Below are 22,625 nucleotides of genomic sequence, written 5' to 3' on the forward strand. Positions count from 1 at the left end.
AGGTCGTGAGAAACAAACATAAATACAATGATGTACACACCCACTTGTATACACACACATAAATATATTTATGTGTGTGTATACATGTGGGTGTGTACATCAAACATAAATACAAAGTTGTACACACACACACACATAAATATATGTATGTGTATACAAGTGGGTATGTACATCTTTGTATTTATGTTTGTTTCTCACAACCCGTCAACTGGTGTTTGTTTGTTTATGTCCCCATAACTTAACAGTTCAGCAAAAAGGCTGACAGAATAAGTAATAGATTAAGTACAGGGATTGATTTGATCAACTAAACCCTTCAAGGCAGTGCTCCAGTATGGCTCCCATTCAATAACTAAAGCAAATAAAAGCATGATGTGAATGCATTAATGTAAATATGGAGAAGAATATAAATTGTCCTTAAATTTTATAGAGTTACCCTCCTTGCACCATTGGAGAATATTGTTTACTTTTTTTCACCTTCCTAGTTTCACATAACCTTTTTCTGGTAACAGCTACCGTCATCACAGTTTCAGTTCCTGAACCAAAAAAAATTTACTCTTGCAACCAATAAAATTCGTCAATGAAAATTCTGGCTGCAAAGATTTGATTAAAACCTATTAGTGATCATAGAAGATGTAAACTTTCCATTTAAAACTAAGGAATGATGCTAGGGTTATAATATGTACTCTAGTTCTTTTTCTTCTATCAAGTACTTTTACCTTTTGTTTGTACATCAGAGTTTGTGTGTGTGTATACATACATATGCACATAGATATATATGCATATGCGTGTGTGTATATATATATATATATATATATATGTGTGTGTGTGTGTGTGTGTGTGTGTATACATATATATACACATATGCATATACATTATATACATACATATATACACATATATATAAATACATTATATATATACACACACACATATGTATATGCATTAGATATATATACACATGTATACATGTTATACATGTATATACATTATATATATAAATAAGTAAATGGAATTTTGCTACCCCGGTAACTATTTATCTATTTTTTCCATATTAATTGTTAACAAGGAAAAATACACTCATCTATTTATATATACATTATATATATATATATATATATATATATATATATATATATATATAAATATATATACACACACACACACACACACATGTATATATATATATATATATATAGCATTAAGAATAAATCTAAAATACAATTATGTGTACATGATTAACTACGTCAACTAAGTAATTGTTTGTTTTCAAAAGTACTACTAGTTTTCTGTCTATTTATTTTGGGTTAAATTCTCATTTAATGTGTGCATGTCCTTTAAAATATATTCCTACAGCATAACATTTTATATTAAATTAGATTACAGATAAATAATCTTGCATCCTGAGTAAATGTTTAAATTTTCTCAACAAAGTCACAGTTTAGATTTAACAAGCAATGTCAGATGTTATTCATTATTTAACTAAGCAATATTTATGTCAACATTTTTCTTGTGTTTGCAACAACGGGATCTACAGCTTAAGGTAGGAGATACATAGCCAGGGAGAAATGGAATGTACTGAAATATCTTAGACTTCGTATTGGTTGTATTAATAAATGGTAGTCCATATGAATCAGCTTTTTCTTCATTTGATTCATCTACAGTTATTTCTTGCCATGCGATGAAGCCTCTTTCTTCCAGTGTGCCTGAAAATATTTAATGTTTAATACCGAAATAGAACATTTTATAAATAACAAATATCACTACAAAACAGAATGAGTTAACAAAAATATAGAATTTGTACTGCTATGTAAAGGAGATTGTAAAGTATGACAGTCTATGCCACTGAGTAAATGGTAGTCAGTGGCTCAGATTCATTACTCAATTTAGCCATTTGGCTTACTCAACTATTTCCTATAGAATGTAAAACCAGTGTTACAACAGCTTTCTGTTTTGCCACCGCTTGAGGCCAGTGGAAGTTGGTAGATAGTTATGATCATAAACGTCAACAACTGACTCCGTTTTACTAATGTATAGAAGAAATATATATAAAATAGAAATTAAAAAAATATTTATAAAAGATATTAGTTTCAAATTTTGGCACAAGACCAGCAAGTACAGGGAATGGGATACGTCAATTACAACGACCCCAGTACTCAGCTAGTACTTATCTTATTGACTCTGAAAGGATGAAAGGCAAAGTTGGCCTCAACGGAATTTTTAACTCAGAACATAAAGACAGGCAAAAAGCTGTTAAGCATTTTGCCTGGCATCTTGTATTCAAAATAGATATTCCCAATCTGTTGGATATTTGCATGTTAACAATAGAAAGGAAGAAAATTTCCCTACTAGCTAAAAGCATTTACCGTTAAAGAGAAATAGTTCTTACAAACAAAGTGAAAAAATAAATTTAATGTCACAAACTCTTGAAAATAAAAATAATTATACAAATTGGTACTATCAAGCAGAAACTAGAAATATTGGTACAAACTGGTGTTAATAAACAAAAAAATAGTAAAACTGAAAGTGTGGGAAATAATGTGAGGGTACTTTGAAAATTTCTATTATGATAGGTTTGGATATGTGGGTATTTTGAAGATACCTCAAGGAGTGATGACTGCCCTGCATAGTTATGGGCTGTCCTTTGGTAAGGTAAAGCACCTGTTCAGCTGCCCTGCCAGAGATACAGCAAAGTCATGGGACTGCAGCATGGCCAATTGTGAAGAGGTAGCAGAAGAGCTCAATTGAGCTCAACTGAGCCAACAGTGCTTCTTACATTGATGCTGAGCAGAGGAATCCAAGAAGATCAATGGTCAGGATCACTAAACTGTATCAAGAGAGTAAATGCAACATATGTATAGGGGTGGCACCCATTGTTGTATAATTGGCTAATGAAAGAGTCACTGTGACTCAAGCTCCCAATTTAAATTCATAATAATGAAATTGGATGGTGACATAGAGTCATGGAATTCGCAAAAGCAGCAAATATAAAAAAGAAAATAATAGACTTATCCTACCAATATAAATATAATGTATTAATATAGTATAAAGTTACAAAAATGTCTTAAAAGTGTAGTGACACAGATATATTTTTGTTAACCCTTTAACCCTTTCGTTACCAACCTGGCTAAAACGGCTCTGGCTCTGTAGTACAAATGTCTTGTTTTCATAAGTTTTGCATCAAAATATACTACTAAACCTTAGTCGCAATTTATATTCCTAATACTAGCTTAATGATAACTAAGTTATTTTACTAAATTCTTTGTTATATTTAAAATAATTGAAAGAAACACAGAGCATCTCAAAATAAATACAGTAACAAAAGGGTTAAGCATTTAAACCAGCTACATCCAATCTAAATATACTGCCAGTTTTATATTCAAACTGGCCAGATCCAGCCTCTCACACCCATCCTACAATATCATTCTAAAAATAAACAATCACAACATCAAAATTTGAAAGATATGAGATAATGCATGATAAATTAAAATTAATGTAAATAAATAAGCTTTACATTTTTGACATTTGAATAATCCTGAATGCCAAAGTGTTAAGGCATTAACTTTAATAAGTGTTTATTGACATTTAGCAGTTCAGAGATTAACAGCTGTGAGGAAACTAAATATGGTGGAGCAGCCTATCAGAAATGTCAAAGTTCATAGGCAAGAAGTGAACAAGAACATCAAGATTAAGAGTCCACCATTATTATATATTCTCGAAAGATTTATTAAGGTAAAAGTAACCTTTCTATTTGTAACACTGTTCCCACTCACCCTTATATAATGTGGGGTAGACGTCTATCATCACTATAGAAAGGCACCTGGACTCGCCCCTTTATCATACTTTTAGCCTATCAACACCTGGTTTAAAACTACAGCCCACTTTTCAAATACCCATCCCCCACCCATAACTGGGTGGGCTTTCCTATTCTTTTCCTGTCTTGCAAGTTACTTGGCAACATCACAAGACCTGATTGCACAAAATTAGCTCCCAGTACACGCAGTAAATGGGTTGGCATCAGGAAGGGCTTCTAACCATAGAAACCAAACCAAGGCTGACACAGGGACTCAATGTAGCCCTGTGACTCACCAGATCCAGTCAACTTGTCCAACCCATGCCAGCATGGAAAGCAGATGTATGATGATGATGATGAAAGTCTTGATGTCTTGCAAACAACTTGCATATGCAAGTGCTACCAGTTAAAAGCTCCGTATACCGGAAGCTAGCAAGTGTATGGGGTCATCAGGAGAGAATGCGCGCCGTTTCGGGGCCTACCTCTCAACGGCATCAATGCGCACCGGCCCCGGCCCCCCTCACTGATATGAGGCCCCGCTTGCTAGATCAGCTGGTTATGAAGAACTCAATATACTTCTAGCCATATTTAAACATAAAGGTGCATTTAAACATAACAGGATTATGGAGGCCAGTTGCATAAGATGACTACTGTGATTAAGAAGTTCACATAATCATGTGCTTCCAGGTTCAATTTCAGAGCATGGCACTCTTGGGGAAGTATCTTCTATTACAGCTTTGAATCAATCTTTCTTTTGTTTTTTTGTAATAAAACTAAATAGACTGAAACTGCATGAAATCTTGTTAGAATGGCTGTATCTATTCTTATGAGATAAACTTAATCATCATCCATTTTAACACCAACCAGTTCGCCTTTGTACATCTTTAGCAAAGTTCACTGCTGCATAGATTTGGAGCAGAGTTCCAGTCTGTGAATAAATAACTCAATATCTTGATACTCTACTTCCTACAGTGATGTGTTGGGGTTTCTTCTTCCCTTTCTCCCAAATACTCTTGGAGGGCCTACTAAAGGGTAGTGAGCACTGCCTTTCCTCTTCTGATTAAGCCTATAACATTTGTTAACAAATTGGTTTTAGAAAATTTCATAAAACATTTTATAAAATTTTGTTATAAAAATAGGGGACTCACCTGGAACTGTGTTGTCAAGGAAGCAAGCTAAGGCACCACCAACAAAATTAGCGTTTCCTAGCAATGTTTGTAATATGTTATTTAATTCTACGTAACCTAAGTAATAAAAAAAAAATAGAACAGATAAGAATATTGATATCAAAACAGGAAGTATACAAATGCAGAATATTCTTTTCTACTCTAGGCATAAGGCCTAAAATTTTGGGGGAAGAGGCCAGTCAATTAGATCAACCCAAGTATGCAACTGGTACTTAATTTATCGACCCCAAAAGGTTGAAAGACAAAGTCATCCTTGGCAGAATTTGAACTCAGAACGTAAAAATAGACAAAATACCACTAAGCATTTTGCCCGGTGTGCTAACGTTTCTGCCAGTTTGCCGCCTTACAAATGCAGAATATTAAACAAAATATTTGTACATCACCAGTATTAAAACAGATTGGGAAGAATGTAATTATGTGTTATAGAATCTGTATTCTAACATTACTGCTTAGTAGTCTCTCTATAGCAAGACACTTGTGCTTGTTCTTCTCTCATACATTAGCAGCATTTCAATGCCTGACATAAAGTTATCTTCTCCTCTCAAATGCTTCCCACTTTAGTAATGAGAACTTTTTCCTTTTCCTTTTGCCCTGTTCTTTTTTTCTGCTTGCAAGTTACTTGGAAATTTCACTAGGACTAGTGGCACAAAAACAATGCACCCAGTACAATCTGTAAAATGGTTGGCATTAGGAAGGGCATCCAATCATAGAAACCATGCCACAGCCGACATTGGAGCTTGATGTGATCTTGTGGCTTGCCAGATCCTATCAACCTATTTCTTTATTACCCACAAGGGGCTAAACATAGAGGGGACAAACAAGGACAGACATAGGTATTAAGTCGATTACATCAACCCCAGTGTGTAATTGGTACTTAATTTATCGACCCCGAAAGGATGAAAGGCAAAGTCGACCTCGGCGGAATTTGAACTCACAACGTAACGGCAGCCGAAATACTGCTAAGCATTTCGCCTGGCGCACTAACGTTTCTGCCAGCTCGCCGCCTTAAGTTGTTTTCTTATATATTTTTTCTTCACCATTTGTTCTCGTCATCAGCATCATCATTTACCGTCCACATTTCATGTTGGCATGGGTTCAACAGATCCTCTCAACCTGTCCAACCCATGCCAACATGAAATGTGGACGGTAAATGATGATGTTGATGACAAGAACAAATGGTGAAGAAAAAATATATAAGAAAACAACTTTTCTAAAATAACAACTTGAACAACTGATAACACTATATAGTAAATAAAAAAACTCAATGTGGGAATCATTAGTCACTCAACTGGCTAGAAATAACAGTCAAATCTCCTTCAAATCACAGCCTACTTAAAAAGCAAAAAAGATATTACAGGAAAATATAGTCTTAAGTAATTCTAAAAAGATGGTTTTGTCACAGCTGGAATGTTTTTAATCATAATCTGATGGATTAGGACTGACTTTAGGTTAAAGCTACAAAATATAACACATTTTCAATGAAATTAAATCCAAGCAAAAGTACATGCAACTGTCTAACCAGTCAGTTTCTTGTTGAGCAAATGTGGGAGTTGCAACACAAATACTTGACGTGATAGACATAGCAGCCAAATCTTTCTGACACTTAACCCTCTCACCTTAAGAAAATTCAGTGAGGTCAAACTGGATATTGTCATTCCAGACAAACTTTGTCTGAAAAATATATTTCTTTATTGCCCACAAAGGGCTGAACATAGAGGGGACAAACAAAAACAGACAATGGGATTAAGTTGATTACAGACCCTAGTGCATAACTGGTACTTATTTAATTGACCCCGAAAGGATGAAAGGCAAAGTCGACCTCGGCGGAATTTGAACTCAGAACGTAGCGGCAGACAAAATACCTATTTCTTTATTACCCACAAGGGGCTAAACACAGAGGGGACAAACAAGGACAGACATAGGTATTAAGTCGATTACATCGACCCCAGTGCGTAACTGGTACTTAATTTATCGACCCCGAAAGGATGAAAGGCAAAGTCGACCTCGGCGGAATTTGAACTCACAACGTAACGCAGACGAAATATCGCTAAGCATTTCGCCCGGCGTGCTAACGTTTCTGCCAGCTCGCAGCTCGCACTAAGCATTTTGCCTGGCGTGCAAATGATTCTGCCAGCTCGCTGCCTTGTATGCCAGCGGCATCGTCACAGCTGGAACATCAAATGAGATCATGTTATTCTAAACATACTATATCTAAAAAATAGATGAAATGGTCACAACTGGGATGTCATTGATTATAGTTCTGATCAATCAGGGCTGACATATGGTTACACAACACAGCTTCACTGGACAATTTTAGTTACTTCTATCTTTCACAAATACCAAATTATTTGATTCTGTTCACACTTTAGATCAACTTCAGTAATTAACTAACAAATATTCACACATGCTAAATAATAAACTTTTATAATGTACAATATTCTACAATAAATAATAGTTACTAACAATGGATAAATCCATCAAAATGTTATATCATTTATTTTGGAGTATGCACAGTATACATTTCACTTTAATTATAAAATATATACAATATTTTGAAGGCGCATGGCACAGTGGTTAGAGCGTTGAGCTTACAATCGTGAGGTTGTGAGCTTGAATCCCGGACCGGGCTGCGTGTTGTGTTCTTGAGCAAGGCACTTTATTTCACGTTGCTCCAGTTCACTCAGCTGTAGAAATGAGTTGCGATGTCACTGGTGCCAAGCTGTATCGACCTTTGTCTTTCCCTTGGATAACACTGGTGGCGTGGAGAGGGGAGGCTGGTATGCATGGGCGACTGCTGGTCTTCCATAAACAACCTTGCCCGGACTTGTGTCTAGGAGGGTAACTTTCTAGGTGCAATCCCATGGTCTGTGTCGTGACCGAAGGGGGTCTCCGATTTTGAAATTGTAACCCATAACAATTGCTGATTCTCCACAAAACTCAAGTGAAGATCCCAATAAAGTACTGCTCGTACATCTGCATCCAGAGAAAAATCACTGAACTAATTGACATTAAATCACTAACGAATATGCTCCAGTCTCTGGTGTGCTGTCTTCACTATCTATCTTATCTACAGCTACTACAATGGTCTGTGTTCTGCAAAAGTGGCTGGTCTCATACATCCTTTATTCAGGCACTCTTCATCTACTTGTATCTCCCTCTTTTCACCCTTGTTATGTCCATCCATGCCCTGATCCTGTAATAATCTCAGCATTCTGGAAATTTCTCCTTCCTTACGTTTTTCCTGCAGCGACTGACCAGTAAAGGTCATGGGCATTGCCCTTCCTTCTAGATTCAGCAAGAAAAAGAAAACGACTAGGAACAATCTCTGAAGTACCAATAAAACAAAGATTATTTCATTGTATTAATATTATTTCTAAACCAGTGACAAGCTAGAGCATATTCCTGCCTGTATAGTGTTGAGTAAGTGAGACTTAGGTGAGGGGCATAGATCACACAAATTAAGATGCCTCTTGAAGGGAAGCAACTGGATAATTTAACCCTTTAATATTTAAACCGGCCATATCGGGCCAAAATAGCTAATCTGTTTTATGTCCAAACTGACCAGATCCAGGCTTTCACACCTACCCTACAATGTTATTCTACATTAAGTAATTACACCATCAAGATCTTGAAGATATGAGATAATGCATGATTAATTCAAATCAATGGGAATCAATAGGCATTATGTTTGATAGAATAATCTGAACACTAAAGGGTTAAAGAAAATGTAATATCTATTTTTTTACTTACTTTTGGATAATATCCATATTCTCAGTTGGTTAAGTTAGGAAGTCTAGCAGAATAGTGTAATGACAGTTACTTCTGATATGACCTTATGGAGGAGGTGCCTGAAAACTATACTCCTACAACCTTTCAAAGAACAGTGGGCAGTGAAAATGGATGGATGGGTCTTAGAACAACTTCTATTGATATTGAATGATGAAATAACATTTTAACTTAATACTGGTACAAAGAAAACTTTAAAGATTTTAAAAGAAGAAAATACTTACCTGTATCAAAAGGTTTTTTAGAGCTAGAAACATAATAGGGTACCATTAAACCAAACAAAAGTGAGATGCCGATGATAGCTAAGTTGCGAGATGAGTTCATATCTATATACATCATGTTGGAGAGTACTAGACCAATAAAAATACCAAAACTGATAATTTGTACTCCACCAAGTACAGGGTAAGGAATTATCACAAAAATTGCACCAAGTTTTCCAAGGACTCCAAATAGAATGAAGATGACGCCAACCATTTGAAATACTCGTCTGCTTCCAACCTAGAATATAAGAATATTTAATAAATAAAGAATTGTTTTTTTAAATATTTTCTTTTTTTGTTCAATTCACTCTCTGCTGTTCATGCTTTCAAATATATAATGGCCAGCAATATTCTAAAATAACTACCTTCATATAGCTATGACATATAATCTTTAGAATTTGGCAAGTAGGTGGTCCCAGCAAAAATGAATCCAGTTAAAAGAAAAAATATGATCTACAAGCAAAGTAAAAAAAAATCTTTCTTGCTAGTAACATTAAAGCTTTGAATTTTACAGTTAAAATTTGGAAGATCTCTCTCTGTTGCAGTGGTAGCATACCCATCTACTCTATGATAGACGCATGGTTCAATTCCAGTCAGTGACTTTGTCCACATTTTTCTGTGTGAGGGAATTATTGGCCATAGCTATAGCTACACTGGCATTTAAGCAATTTTGTAAAAACAGTCCAGATAAGTCTTAAGTGACATGTGAGAAATATAAATTTAATAGTATGGAACTACAGGATATAGTAAAACAAGTTATTTGTTTTACAAATTTTTACTATAAACTGTGAAAACTGAAAATTAATTTCGTCAGTAAATTCCAACTGGTTTTCATTAGGTGGCACATAAAAAGCACCCACTACACTCATGGAGTGGTTGGCATTAGGAAGGGCATCCAGCTGTAGAAACACTGCCAGATCAGACTGGGCCTGGTGCAGCCTTCTGGTTTCCCAGACCCCAGTTGAACCGTCCAACCTATGCTAGCATATATATACATATATACGACAGGCTTCTTTCATTTTCCATCTACCAAATCCACTCACAAGGCTTTGGTCGGCCCGAGGCTATAGTAGAAGGCACTTGCCCAAGGTGCCACGCAGTGGGACTGAACCCAGAACCATGTGGTTGGGAAGCAAGCTATTTACCACACAGCCACTCGTTGAACTATTAGTTCACTTGCATTCAGGTGGTGGGGTGCGATATCGGAGTGTTTGAGTGACATTAGACCCCAACAAACGTCCATAAATTAAATGCATCTATCTCGGCCACAATCATGGCCTGTCGACCTGTGCCTCATGGCCACAATTGTGGCCCGTCATGCTTTATGTGTTAAAACTATAAACAAATAAAACAAATACAAACAATTCAGTTATTGATTACCTTTGTTATTCCAATTGCTCCAATGTTTCCTCCGTAGGTGCTGGTGCCATGTCCAGCCCCAAAGGCCCCTGCAAGACAACTGGCAAACCCTTCAATCATGATACCACGGTTGACAGCATGGCTAGGAGGGGGTGGGAGACCACACATTCGAGCACATGCATAGTAGTCCCCAATTGAATCAATGATAGATGTCATCGTAGCTATTATAAAACCAACGAATGCAGACGCTAGGAAACTAGGTGGACCAAACTGACCTGCAAAGTAAAAAGAAAAAAAAAAGGGTCATCAGTCATTAAATTGACAACACAAATTTCGGTCAATAAACAAATAATGAATATCCATCGAGTTGAATCAACAAAGAATTTTTAGCGGAGCTAGAAACAGTAGACAAATCTTTCTTGTATCATATTGTATCATATTGTCATAATGAAAGGAATAACTTTAGGGAATGTAGTGCTAAATACACTATGACAGAACTTACACACATGCATGCACACACACATACACAAGTGCACCTTGAGGTACAGGCATGATTGTGTGGTTGAGAATTTCGATTCCCAACCACATGGTTTCAGGTTCAATCCCATAGTATGGCACCTTGGATAAATCAACAGAAACTGAAAGAAGTGTGGTGTGTGTGTGTGGTGTGTGTGTGTGTGCGTGCGCGCGCATGTGCACGTATATATACATACATGTGTATCAGGTCACTTCTGAGCCCTCTCATGATTGCTATTGGCAACATGGAATCTAGTACATCCTGTTGCTTGGTCGAGTTGTTGGCAACTAAACTGGCACTCCCACCTGGCTAGCTTGGAGAGAAGGGTTGCTAGAAACCCAGCAGGACTAAAAACTAGACCTGTCAAAAGGGCAGATGAATCTAGTGCAGGTTCAATGACTATATAGTATTAGCATGGATACTCAAAAATTCTGAACTGGTGTTTGGCATGCTGGAAGACCACTAGAAGTAAAGCATCTCTCAGCTTCTGTTAAGGCATATCTCTAGGAGAAGGTCAATCTGATATAATACTACATATACAGGGAATAGCATTGGAGATTTTGGGGATCTTTTGCTTGCCCTAGAAATCATGGCACTCCTACATTCCTGAACTTTCAACTGATATTAGTACTAGATATCTTGCCTTAACTCATCTCAGGATCATGTCAATAGGGTGGAGAGGGTCTATGAGGTGTTGTGCAAGCCTTATTAGACCTAAAATTTTGTACAGGCATTGCTTTGTCAGTGATGGTCATACTCAACTAACATGCCATCAGCCATCATCGTATATGTGTGTGAGTGTGTGTGCACATTTGTGTCTCATTGTCTTGACATAACATGATAGTTGAAAATTGTGTGCTATATTAAGTTGTCTTGACATAACACAATAGTTGTGAATTAGTGTAATTCTGCAAAAAACATGTCTGGCCTTGGGGTAATATTATCTTGTTTGAAAACAGGAAATGGTGATAGGAAGAGCATCTGGTCTTTGAATAAGTCTCGATAAACTGCATGTAACTCATGCAAGCATGAAGGAGAAGAAGGATGACAATGAGGATGAGATGGCAATGATTCTTTCCTATACTTGCATGAGCCAGATGGAATTTGGTAGATGGTAGATTTTCCATGGTTGGATTGCTCTTCATGTCAACCAAGCAAGAAAATATTTTCTTACAGCTGGATATATTTCCATGGAATACTGGAAACGAAGAACACCGCTTGTGTAGTGGTGATGGTCATTTGTAATGATCACATGATATCAAGAAAAGGACACACAAACACACATGCGCATATAATCATCATCATCATTTAACACCAGCTGGCATGAGTTGAATGGCTTTTTCAGTTTCTTTCTACCAGATATAATCACAAAGTTTTGATCAACCTGGGACTATAGTAGAAGACATTTGCTCAATGTACCACATAATGGGACTGAAAATGAAACCATGTGGTTAGGAAGTAAACCTATTAACAACACAGTCATCTCTGTGTGTGCACACACACAGGCGCACGCATAAACATGCATCTGTTTTTTTCTTAAAACAAATTATCATTTTTCTGTGCCAGTGGAATGTTAGAAGCAACATTCAAGTGTGATCATTGCCAGGGCCGCTGACTGGCTCCTGTGCTGGTGGCACGTAAAAAAAGTACCTTTCGAGCATGGTCATTGCCAGTGCTGCCGGACTGGCTCCTGTGCAGGTGGTGTGTAAAAAGCACCATTTGAGTGTGGCCGATGCTAGTACCACCTGACTGGCCTTCATGCCGGTGGCACATAAAAGCACCCACTACACTCTCGGAGTGGTTGGCGTTAGGAAGGGCATCCAGCTGTAGTAACTGTGCCAGATCACACTGGAGACTGGGCTCGCTGACCCTCAGTTAAACCGTCCAGCCCATGCCAGCAGGGAGAGCAGATGTTAAAAGATGATGATGTATCAATGCTGATCATAACTTTCTATTCATATGTAGTGAAGATGCATGACTTAGTGGTTAGTGTATTCCTCTCCTGATTGTAAGGTCGTGTGTTCGATTCCTTGTGACATGCTGTGTCTTTGAGCAAGGCACTTTATTTTATGTTGCTCCAGTCCATTCAGCTGGCAAAAATGAGTTGTACCTCTATTTCAAAGGGCCACCCATGTCACATTCTCTGCAACACTGAATCTCCCTGAGAACTATGTTAAGGGTATGCATGTTTGTGGAGTGCTGAAACGTTAGCACGCTGGCAGAAACGTTAGCACGCCGGGCGAAATGTGTAGCCGTATTTTGTCTGCCGCTACGTTCTGAGTTCAAATTCCGCTGAGGTCGACTTTGCCTTTCATCCTTTCGGGGTCGATAAATTAAGTACCAGTTACGGACTGGGGTCGATGTAATCGACTTAATCCTTTTGTCTGTCCTTGTTTGTCTCCTCTGTGTTTAGCCCCTTGTGGATAGTAAAGAAATAGGTATGCATGCTTGTGGAGCGCTCAGCCATTTGCATGTTTAATTTCATGGGCAGGCTGTTCTGCAGATCAGATCAAAATGAAACATTCTTTGTCATAACCAACAGAGTGCCAGTTATTTCACATGTAAAAAGCATTAAACACATATATATAACATAAGTAAAACAAGAGACAAACAATTATACATACCGGGATATGGGAAATAAAACCAGGATGAAGAATGTACAACATGAAATCTGCTGTCTGTCCGAGCAAAGTACTGTGAGTTTTGGGGATTACTAGACAAAACTCCAGCTTTGGTTAAGATGTCACTTAGAATCCAACCAAATATTATAGCAAACAGTATCTAGTAAACAGAGAACAGAATGACAATATTCATAATAATACACTGTATATAGAAATGTAGATCACAATAATGAAGATAATAATAGTGGTGATGATGAGTTTGATGACAGGGAAAACGACATTAACATATAATAATTATCATTTATAATTTTATTGATATAATATTTGTTGTTTAACCACAAGTCAGTACTGGTTGAACAGCTTTATGATTAAAAGCATTCCAACCATGACTATCCATCTCTTTTTTAACTAGCTATTTTATATTCTAGGATATATATCATCCAATATTTCCTTCCCATTTTTAAGACAGTAAGGTGTGATTTTAGGAAGATTTAGCTGTTACTACTAATAGATCAATCAGTCACGTAGAGGCTCCCATACTGTTTTAACTTAAGTAATATTTTGTTGGTAGAAGTGTAAGGAAGCATATTTCACCAATGTAAACATGAGGAAGTTTTAATTCGTTGCAAAGTACTTGATTTTCTTAATGATTGAAGCACAGAATGTATGACACTTGTATAAGAAGTGATAGGCGCAGGTATGGCTGTGTGGGAAGAAGCTTTCTTATCAACCACATGGTTTAGTCCCACTGTATGGCACCTTGGACAAGTGTCTTCTACTATAACCTTGGGCTGACCAAAGCCTTGTGAGTAGATTTGGTAAACGGAAACTGAAAGAAGCTCATCATATATATATATATATATATATATACATATATGTATATGTTTGTGTTTTGCCTCCCACCTCTGTCACTTGACAACCGATGTTGGTGTGTTTATGTCCCCATAACATAGCAGTTGGGTCAAAAAGACCAATAGAATAAGTTCTAGGCTTACAAAGAATAAGTCTTCGGGTCGATTCGTTTGACGAAAGACAGTGCTCCAGCATGGCCACAGTCAAATGACTGAAACAAGTAAAAGAATAAAAGAATGCAAAACATGGGTATTGACAGGAGAGAGTGTATAAAGGATGAAAAGAAATTCTCAGCTCTTTTATATTCTGTTGTTTATGCACATTAATCCTTTCATTGCTGTATTTTGAGATGCTCTGTGTTTCTTTCAATTAATCTTAAATATAACAAAGAATATAGTAAAATGACTTAGTTATCATTAAACTAGTGTTAAGAGCATAAATTGTGACTAAGGTTTGGTGGAAGATTTTAATTCAAAACTTATGAAAACAAGACATTTGTACTACAGAGCCAGAGCCAGTTTCCATCAGGTTTGTATCGAAAGGGTTAACATTATACACCTATGCTCAGCTAGATATGTAATACACATGTGATGCTCATGTGTATGAGTAATCAGCTGAGAGAAAAACTGGTTGTAAGAGGAATCAGATGGAATAGCAAGAGAGAAGAACAAGTTGACAACAAACATGTGATGCCTACAAAAGATGACAGTTGGGAAAAAGAGAGCCAACTAATCTAAGCAAAAGTAACTCTCTGATAAGGAAGATGTCTGGAAAAAAAAAAAGCCAATGTAGGTTAAACGTCATCAATGAAATATTAAGAAACTGCAACAAGTGGCTGGAAGAGACTTGTCCAACCCAACGCAAGCATGGAAAAAAGCAACCTCCAGCCCGTGCCAACATGGAAAACAAACATTAATTGTTGTTGTTATTGATGATGATGATGATGGTGGTGATGCATATGTGACACAGTAAAGATTATATAAAAATGTTGATAAGCTCTTAAGAATGCATGTTTATTTTCAATTTCTTATAGCTACAATTTCTAGCTTGGAGAGAGACTAATTCCTCTAAATTGATTTATTCTGTGACCCAACAATCTGCTAAGACTTACGAAACACTTTCATGTCTCTTCACACCCATGCATATACATGATTCTCAAGGATCGGCTTGGCTGCGTGACAAGAAGCTTGCTTGCCAACCATATCATCTTGGGATCAATCCCACTTTGCAATATCTTGGACAAGTGTCTTCTACTATAAGCCCCAGGGCAACCAAAGCTTTGTGAGTGGATTTGGTAGATGGGAACTGAAAGAAGCTCGCATATACATCATCATCACCACTGCCACTATTGTCATCATCCTTTAACATCTGTTTTCCATGCTTGCATAAGTTGTATGGTTTGACAAAATCTGGAGCCACAAGGCTGTGTTGAGTTCCAGTGACAGCTTTGGTATGTTTACTATGGCTGGATGCCCTCCTTAATGCCAACCACCTTACAATGTGTATTGGGTGCATGACATTAAAAGAATAGAAAAGAGGAAAAAGTCTCCATGAATAAACATGGATGAGAGTTAAAGAAGGAGAAATGACTTTATGCCAGGTTGTGGGAGGCATGACAGAAGGACAAGCAGAGGTACCTTGCTACAGAAGCAGTACATGGCTACCAAACATTATATAGGAATGAGCAGTATTAGTAGCAATGAGGTGCCAGAGCAAATTCACAAAGTACAGGGTAAGCATAAGAAAGGTTTGTCGGTGATGCAACTTCAGAAGGCAGCGATTTTTTTTTTCCACAGGGTCACCAACTGTAACGGGTAGGTTATGATAAATCAAAAGCATGTGAAGTAAAGTTTGTGTTTGGGTTCTCTTTATTGTTTAGTAGTAATTGTGGAGAGAGATAGAATGATGTTGTGTGAGAGTTGTAGGGTGTTGTCTCACAGTTTCTGACAGTAAATTTCATTTCCCTCACTGACCATTATCTTTAGTAGAAGCATTCTTTGTGATCATGATTCTAGCAGTCCGTTCCCTAACTAATTGAGTCGTCACAACCCACCTCACTCAGTTGTCACCAAGTGACTACTTGGTTGAGTCGTCACCGACTGTGACTAACTGATTTCTGCTTGGGGTGTTCTTGCTTTTTATAACTATCCAGAAGGATAGACATATCATTGAGAACAATAGATTTAGTTGGTGGTCTTGTTATCTCTATTTTAGCTTTTGACACATGCAAGCATCAGAAAGTGGATGTTAAATGATAAGGATGTGTGTGTGTGCATGCATGCACGCATGTGTTTATGTGAGTCTGAGTACATGTGTGTGTGTGTGTGTGTGTGTACCCTTGTCTTGACATTACATGTCAGTTGTAAACAAGTATATGGTCCATTTCCAGTCGTCTGTGAAGAATATGTTGCTTGGAAACAAGTAAAGATTGGTAGTTGGAAGAACATCTGGTCATAGAAAATCAACCTCAACAAATTCTGTATGACTCATGCATGCATGGAAAAGTGGACGTTAAACAGAGGTGATGATGATGATGATGGTGAGAAAATAAGTGACAAAGAAAAACTGATAGCTAAACTAAGCTCAGCAAGGCATCACTCACTCACACAGCTGAATGAAGTAGTATAGCAAGAGTTAAGTACCTTGAACATACACGAAAACTTAAATGAATACTTACTGCAAACACTTTGTGTAAAGGATAGTTCATGAGATGACAGTGTTTTTGTTTATTCCAACTGGGTATATAGCAATTTAGCTTATCACAGTATAGACATAAAATTCCAGCAAAAACAGCAGTTCTAGAAATAAAAAATATGTACAGAAAAGATAATTATTTCTAATTTAGGCACAAGGCCAGAAATTGGAAGAGAGGTAGGGTGTTAGTGGCTTACATAGGGCCCCAGTACTTGACTGGTACTTTATTTTATCAACCCACAAAAAATGAAAGGCAAAGAGCTGAAATGAATACTACAATGCAATTTTTTCTAAAGCTCAAAAAATATTGCTAATTTACTGCCTGCTTGGTGAAAATTATTAGCTAGAGGTGAGAAAATACTTCAGCAGTTTTTATTTTAAGCAAGTTATTTTTAATTTACACTCATTTTTACAAGTGGGTAAATAAATACAATAGGCTTACAAACTGTATTCATATTGTTGATAATGTTTGAATTTGACGGTTAAAATTATTTATAGACGAAAGAAACATGTTAAAAAACTTTGTAGTTCAATAACACAATGTACCTAGGTTTTTTTTTTTTATTTACACTAAATTAACATATAACAGAGATAGTTTTTGGTTAGTCTGAAGAGAAACAATGCTAATATTCTTTTTTGGAGTTTCTTAAATGATAGGATGAGATCAGAATAGTAGGGTGAGATTCATGTAATGTACAAAAAGTAATAACGCTTGTGGGGAGATAAGTCACTGTTATCTTTAGCAGTTGAGCGCCTATCATTGATGAGACCAAGGAAGGTTGAAATCAGGTGATCTGGTGGTCTCGGCACTGAAGACTGTGGGGATTTGTCTTCCCACTAGTGATATAAAGAAACATAATTTCTAATATTTAAGTCAGGGTCCTTTCAGTATACAATCTCCACTTTGTACTGATACATCACAATTATTTTCCTCCATCACTAGTGTTTTACTTCGAAGCTAGAATGGTTAATATTTAATTTGTCTGTTGTAGTTTATTATTTGTCAGGAATGCAAATAATAGACTATAACAGAGTGGGAACTTCCAAAACAATGCAGTATGAAAATAAAGGTTTTGGCAAAATGTAACTGAGAATGGCAGAAATTTAATATTTTGGAAGATAAAAAGGATAATTTTAAAAGTGAAAGAAGATACTCAGGAATGTAATAGGATGTTGACAGGTACCTTGTTCACATGTCATATTTTTTTAACAAGCTCACTGGCTAATTGTAACACTAGCACCTATTTTGATACTGTTTCTATATATCACTTGTGGGGAGATAAGTCACTGCTATCTTTAGCAGTCGAGCGCCTATCATTGATGAGACCAAGGAAGGTTGAAATCAGGTGATCTGGTGGTCTCTGCACTGAAGATGGCAGGGATTTGTCTTCCTACTAGTGATATAAGCAAATGTGCATTTTGTACCAAATGCCAAGATGAAAATTTCTGTCATGGCATCTATCGTAGTACAGTTTATTCTAACAGAATGTCCACATTTGAGTGAGGATAAATATTATATCTTCATCTTTTAAGATGATTTGTGGGATGACGTCAGCAGCTGGGTGCGTTGACCGGAAGCTGGGGCAAGCGGAATGGGTCAGCCGTCAGGCGTGCGCAGAGAGCGGTCAATTGGGCCTTTTTCCAACGTGGGTCGTGCAGGTGACAAGACATGTGAGGACGTCGCTAAGGGTTTGGGCTAGCAGTTGCTATCGTTAGTGTTCGGGTCGGGGCTGTGTGGAAGGACTAGTTACCACTGGAGGGTCTCCGTCACTAAGAAGAGAAGGTAGGTGCCTTTATATTCAAATCGCACACACACTACAGATTAAGATTCCACTTCTTATACTGCAACAACAGAGGATGCAGCCATGCAGGAAACCAAAGATTCACAACTACTTTTCTCTATACAATAACTTCTAATGAAACTAAGGAAATGGTGGCTGCGCAAGATGACCAGCCTCACTCTCTCATCCCTGCTGTCAAGACAGCTAGGACTATATTAGGGATGCAGAGGAATGACCATGCTGAGTTGTGTGTTTTACCATGCTCTGGGTGATGCATACCACAGTGGCATTGCTGGATATTGCCCTTTGGCCTGTTGACTGTTGGGTTTACTCCATGCAATCTGCCAAAAACTCCAGTCTTCAAATGCATCATAAACATACACATATATATATAAATGAAGACAGATGAACAACAATGATGATGAACAATGATGTTTCATACATTCACAATATCTATTTCTTTATTGCCCGCAGGGGGCTAAACATAGAGGGGTCAAACAAAGGGATTAAGTTGATTACATCAACCTCAGTGCATAACTGGTACTTATTTAAACAACCCTGAAAGGATGAAAGGCAAAATCGACCTTGGCAGAATTTGAACTCAGAACATAACGGCAGACAAAATACCGCTAAGTATTTTGCTCAGCATGCTAACATTTCTGCCAGCTGACTGCCTTAATATATTCACAATATTGGTGTCCTACCACTTGAAAGGCAGTCCTCGGCAAAGCTAAGAGTCCTTTTCATCCAACATTGTTTCTGTTTATTCAGCAACCACTTTACAGAGTGCACTGGGTTCATTTTGCTATGGCATGAGAACTAGAAAGATAGTGATCCTACTGTACTTTTCATTCTATTTTCTTTCCTATTGATTACAACTTCAAGTCTCTTGGGAATAGGATTTGCTTTGAAGTTAAGATTACTTCTCTAAATCTCCCACTAAATTATCTATGAGAACTAAGTCATCAATATTCAGAAATTCCCAAGGACAGCTGGACTTAAACTCCTCTATTATGGCCCTGCAAGCTAAATTCCTCACTGAAATTGTTAACCTTCACTCTACTGGCAATCCCTCTGTACATGAGTTGCATAACTCTCACAAGCCATTCATCTATCTTTAATTTCTTTTAGTGACCACCAAACTATAGAGCATACACACCTGTGAAAAGCTTTCTTCTGCTCAAACAAAAACTAGTTTCAGGGTGAACTTTACACTTGGTTATGTGCAACTTCTGTAGTTAACTCACTAAAAAGACAGTTGTGGTGGTGGTATTTTAATTATCTTCCTAAAAGGCTCACTGCAATTCTTTCAGTAACTTTTATAACTTAATCCATCAATTTAATGACTGTAATTCCAGTCCGTCGAGGATTTTCTTTGCTCTTGTTGCAATTGATGATGATACTACACTGCCAGTCATTAGGTGCAACTCTTCCTTGTACTATCTGCATTACTGAGTGGTTAGTATATGACCTTGACAATACTTGTTAGTCTAGCTTAACTCTGCCTTCATATTTTTAAAGGCGCTTTCAAGCACACAATTGTCATAATTGGTTGATTCCCACAAAGTGCACCCATACATTCTTTTCATTCAAAATTTCTCACTCATTTCTGACTCTTCACTGTCACTGAGGGTAAGTACTTCTTTATAATTCAATACATGCCACTCCCAAATGACAACTCAGTTCTCTCCAGTACAATGCCTTGCAAACCATGCCTTTGAACCTCACATCACAGAACATATATAATCTACTTTCTTTTGGTTTCTTCCTAGCTTACTACACCTGGCTTCTAGCTTCTCTTCTAGCTATATGATAGTGTTGGTTGCTTCCTCCTTATTTCCAGCATTTCCAGATTTGTCTCTACAGTTTTATGGCTCTATCTTTGAATATGTGTTTTTATTGAGATTATACCTATTTTTATACAAAGCACTTTACTGACAACAGCTCTGTACATGAGTTGCATAACTCTCACAAGCCATACATCTATCCCAAATTTCTTTTAGTGAATACCAAACTACAGAGCAAAGAAACCTGTGAAAGGCCTTTATCAGTTCAATCAAAAACTAGGTAGAGGGTGAGCTTACACCTGGTCATGTGTAAAAATAGGATAGTTTTACAAATATCTCAAGCAAGAATAATTCAACTCTTACTCCTAATATATATATATATATATATATATATATATATATATATATATATATACAGAGAGAGAGAGAGAGAGAGTACATTTTGAAGAATGCATTTCCTTTTCTTATTAATGATGGATTTTACTGAATTCTTAGACAGGCATAAAGTTAATTTTCACAAAGAAGGAATATATTCAACTGCTATATTCTTGCTATTTATTTCAATATCTTCTGATAGAGTGAAAGATAATGTAGATCCTAGCAGGAATTGAACTCATAACTAGATTAAATGTACTGCATTTAGTTTGACATGTTGCTCTCTTGGATTTGTACAAGAAGATGAAGATGACTGGATTTCTTATATAGGTACAGCCATAAGAAATGAATCAGAGAAATGAGAGTTATAATGCTCATGCGTTTTTTTCAAGAGTATGAGTCAAGCAATTTTATTCAAGATTTGAAATTACATTAATAAGCTTAGCTTACCAAGAATTATGGCCATGATATAACAGCCAGGTAATATATAAGTAAAAAGGTTTTGAATAACTTTGACATAGAATACTTAAATGTTGCTTGATACTTACGATAATGCAATGCCCCAATGTGATTCGGAGAATTTTGTAGCTACTTTAAAGAGGACCATGCCAACAAGACACATTGCTGGAATTATAGTGACTGGTCCAATGAACTTCATCATTACTCCTACAACACCAGTAGCACCTATAAGGAAGTGAACAATCCCTGCCAACATCAAACTTCCTTCAAGCTGGAATGAGAAGAAAAATGGAGAGAATAAAAATATGTACAGTTAGGAGTGATAGAGATGATGGCAATTATATAGAGGAGAAATAGTATCAGAAAAATGTTAGATTTTTTGAAGAATGCTTAAGGTAATGAGTTATGACATAAAATTAGAATCAGGAGTGGTTGTGTGGTAAGTAGCTTGCTTACCAGCCACATGGTTCTGGGTTCAGTCCCACTGCGTGGCACCTTGGGCAAGTGTCTTCTACTATAGCCTCGGGCCGACCAAAGCCTTGTGAGTGGATTTGGTAGACAGAAACTGAAAAGAAGCCTGTTGCATATATGTATACATATATATATATATATATATGTGTGTGTGTGTGTGTGTGTGTGTGTGTATTTGTGTTTGTCTCCTTAGCATTGCTTGACAACCGATGCTGATGTGTTTATGTCCCCGTCACTTAGCAGTTCGGCAAAAGAGACCGATAGAATAAGTACTGGGCTTACAAAAGAATAAGTCCCAGGGTCAAGTTGCTTGATTAAAGGCGGTGCTCCAGCATGACTGAAACAAGTAAAAAAGTAAAAGAGTATGTTGCAATGAAGTTGTCAGTGAGGAAGCAAGCCACTAATCCAAGAAAATAAGGGTATTTACATGAAATAATAGGTTAATGGTGGTATGCTTGCTATGAGCTGGATTGGAAACAAGAATAGAATCAGTGTGAATACCTTAGAGCTGAAGGAGAAACTAAAATATTAGGCAGAGCAATTTCATCAAGAATGAAAGAAAATATTCTTATTCTTTGATAAATAATTCCACTTAGTAATACATTAGTCTCTAATTCACTTCACAACACAACAACATACAGCACCTCAGCAAAATTATGTTAAAGCATAGCTCAAAAGTAATGTCT

At 36.9% G+C, this 22,625-nt stretch overlaps 1 protein-coding gene across 7 annotated transcripts in view; it reads right to left on the minus strand.

Annotated features, from left to right (window-relative positions):
* Positions 1 to 1,192: 1,192 nt before the first annotated feature.
* LOC115231993 (solute carrier family 23 member 1-like) overlaps positions 1,193 to 22,625 on the minus strand; it is a 159,684-nt gene continuing 138,251 nt past the window's right edge. For 4 of the 7 annotated variants that reach the window (XM_036500481.1, XM_036500482.1, XM_036500485.1 and 1 more), the window contains 7 exons: positions 21,558 to 21,739; positions 17,050 to 17,170; positions 13,524 to 13,680; positions 10,404 to 10,657; positions 8,988 to 9,261; positions 4,939 to 5,034; positions 1,194 to 1,703 (listed from right to left, as the gene is read on the minus strand). In XM_036500481.1, the coding sequence (XP_036356374.1) occupies positions 1,480 to 1,703; positions 4,939 to 5,034; positions 8,988 to 9,261; positions 10,404 to 10,657; positions 13,524 to 13,680; positions 17,050 to 17,170; positions 21,558 to 21,739 (1,308 nt within the window). In that variant the 3' untranslated portion in view covers positions 1,194 to 1,479. Of the gene's footprint in view, positions 1,704 to 4,938; positions 5,035 to 8,987; positions 9,262 to 10,403; positions 10,658 to 13,523; positions 13,681 to 17,049; positions 17,171 to 21,557; positions 21,740 to 22,625 lie in introns of all 7 variants that reach the window. The other 3 variants (XM_036500480.1, XM_036500484.1, XM_036500483.1) reach the window with 1 other exon arrangement.

Source organism: Octopus sinensis, linkage group LG2 (genome assembly GCF_006345805.1).
Source record: "Octopus sinensis linkage group LG2, ASM634580v1, whole genome shotgun sequence".
In the NCBI taxonomy this organism is placed as follows: Eukaryota; Metazoa; Mollusca; class Cephalopoda; order Octopoda; family Octopodidae; genus Octopus; species Octopus sinensis.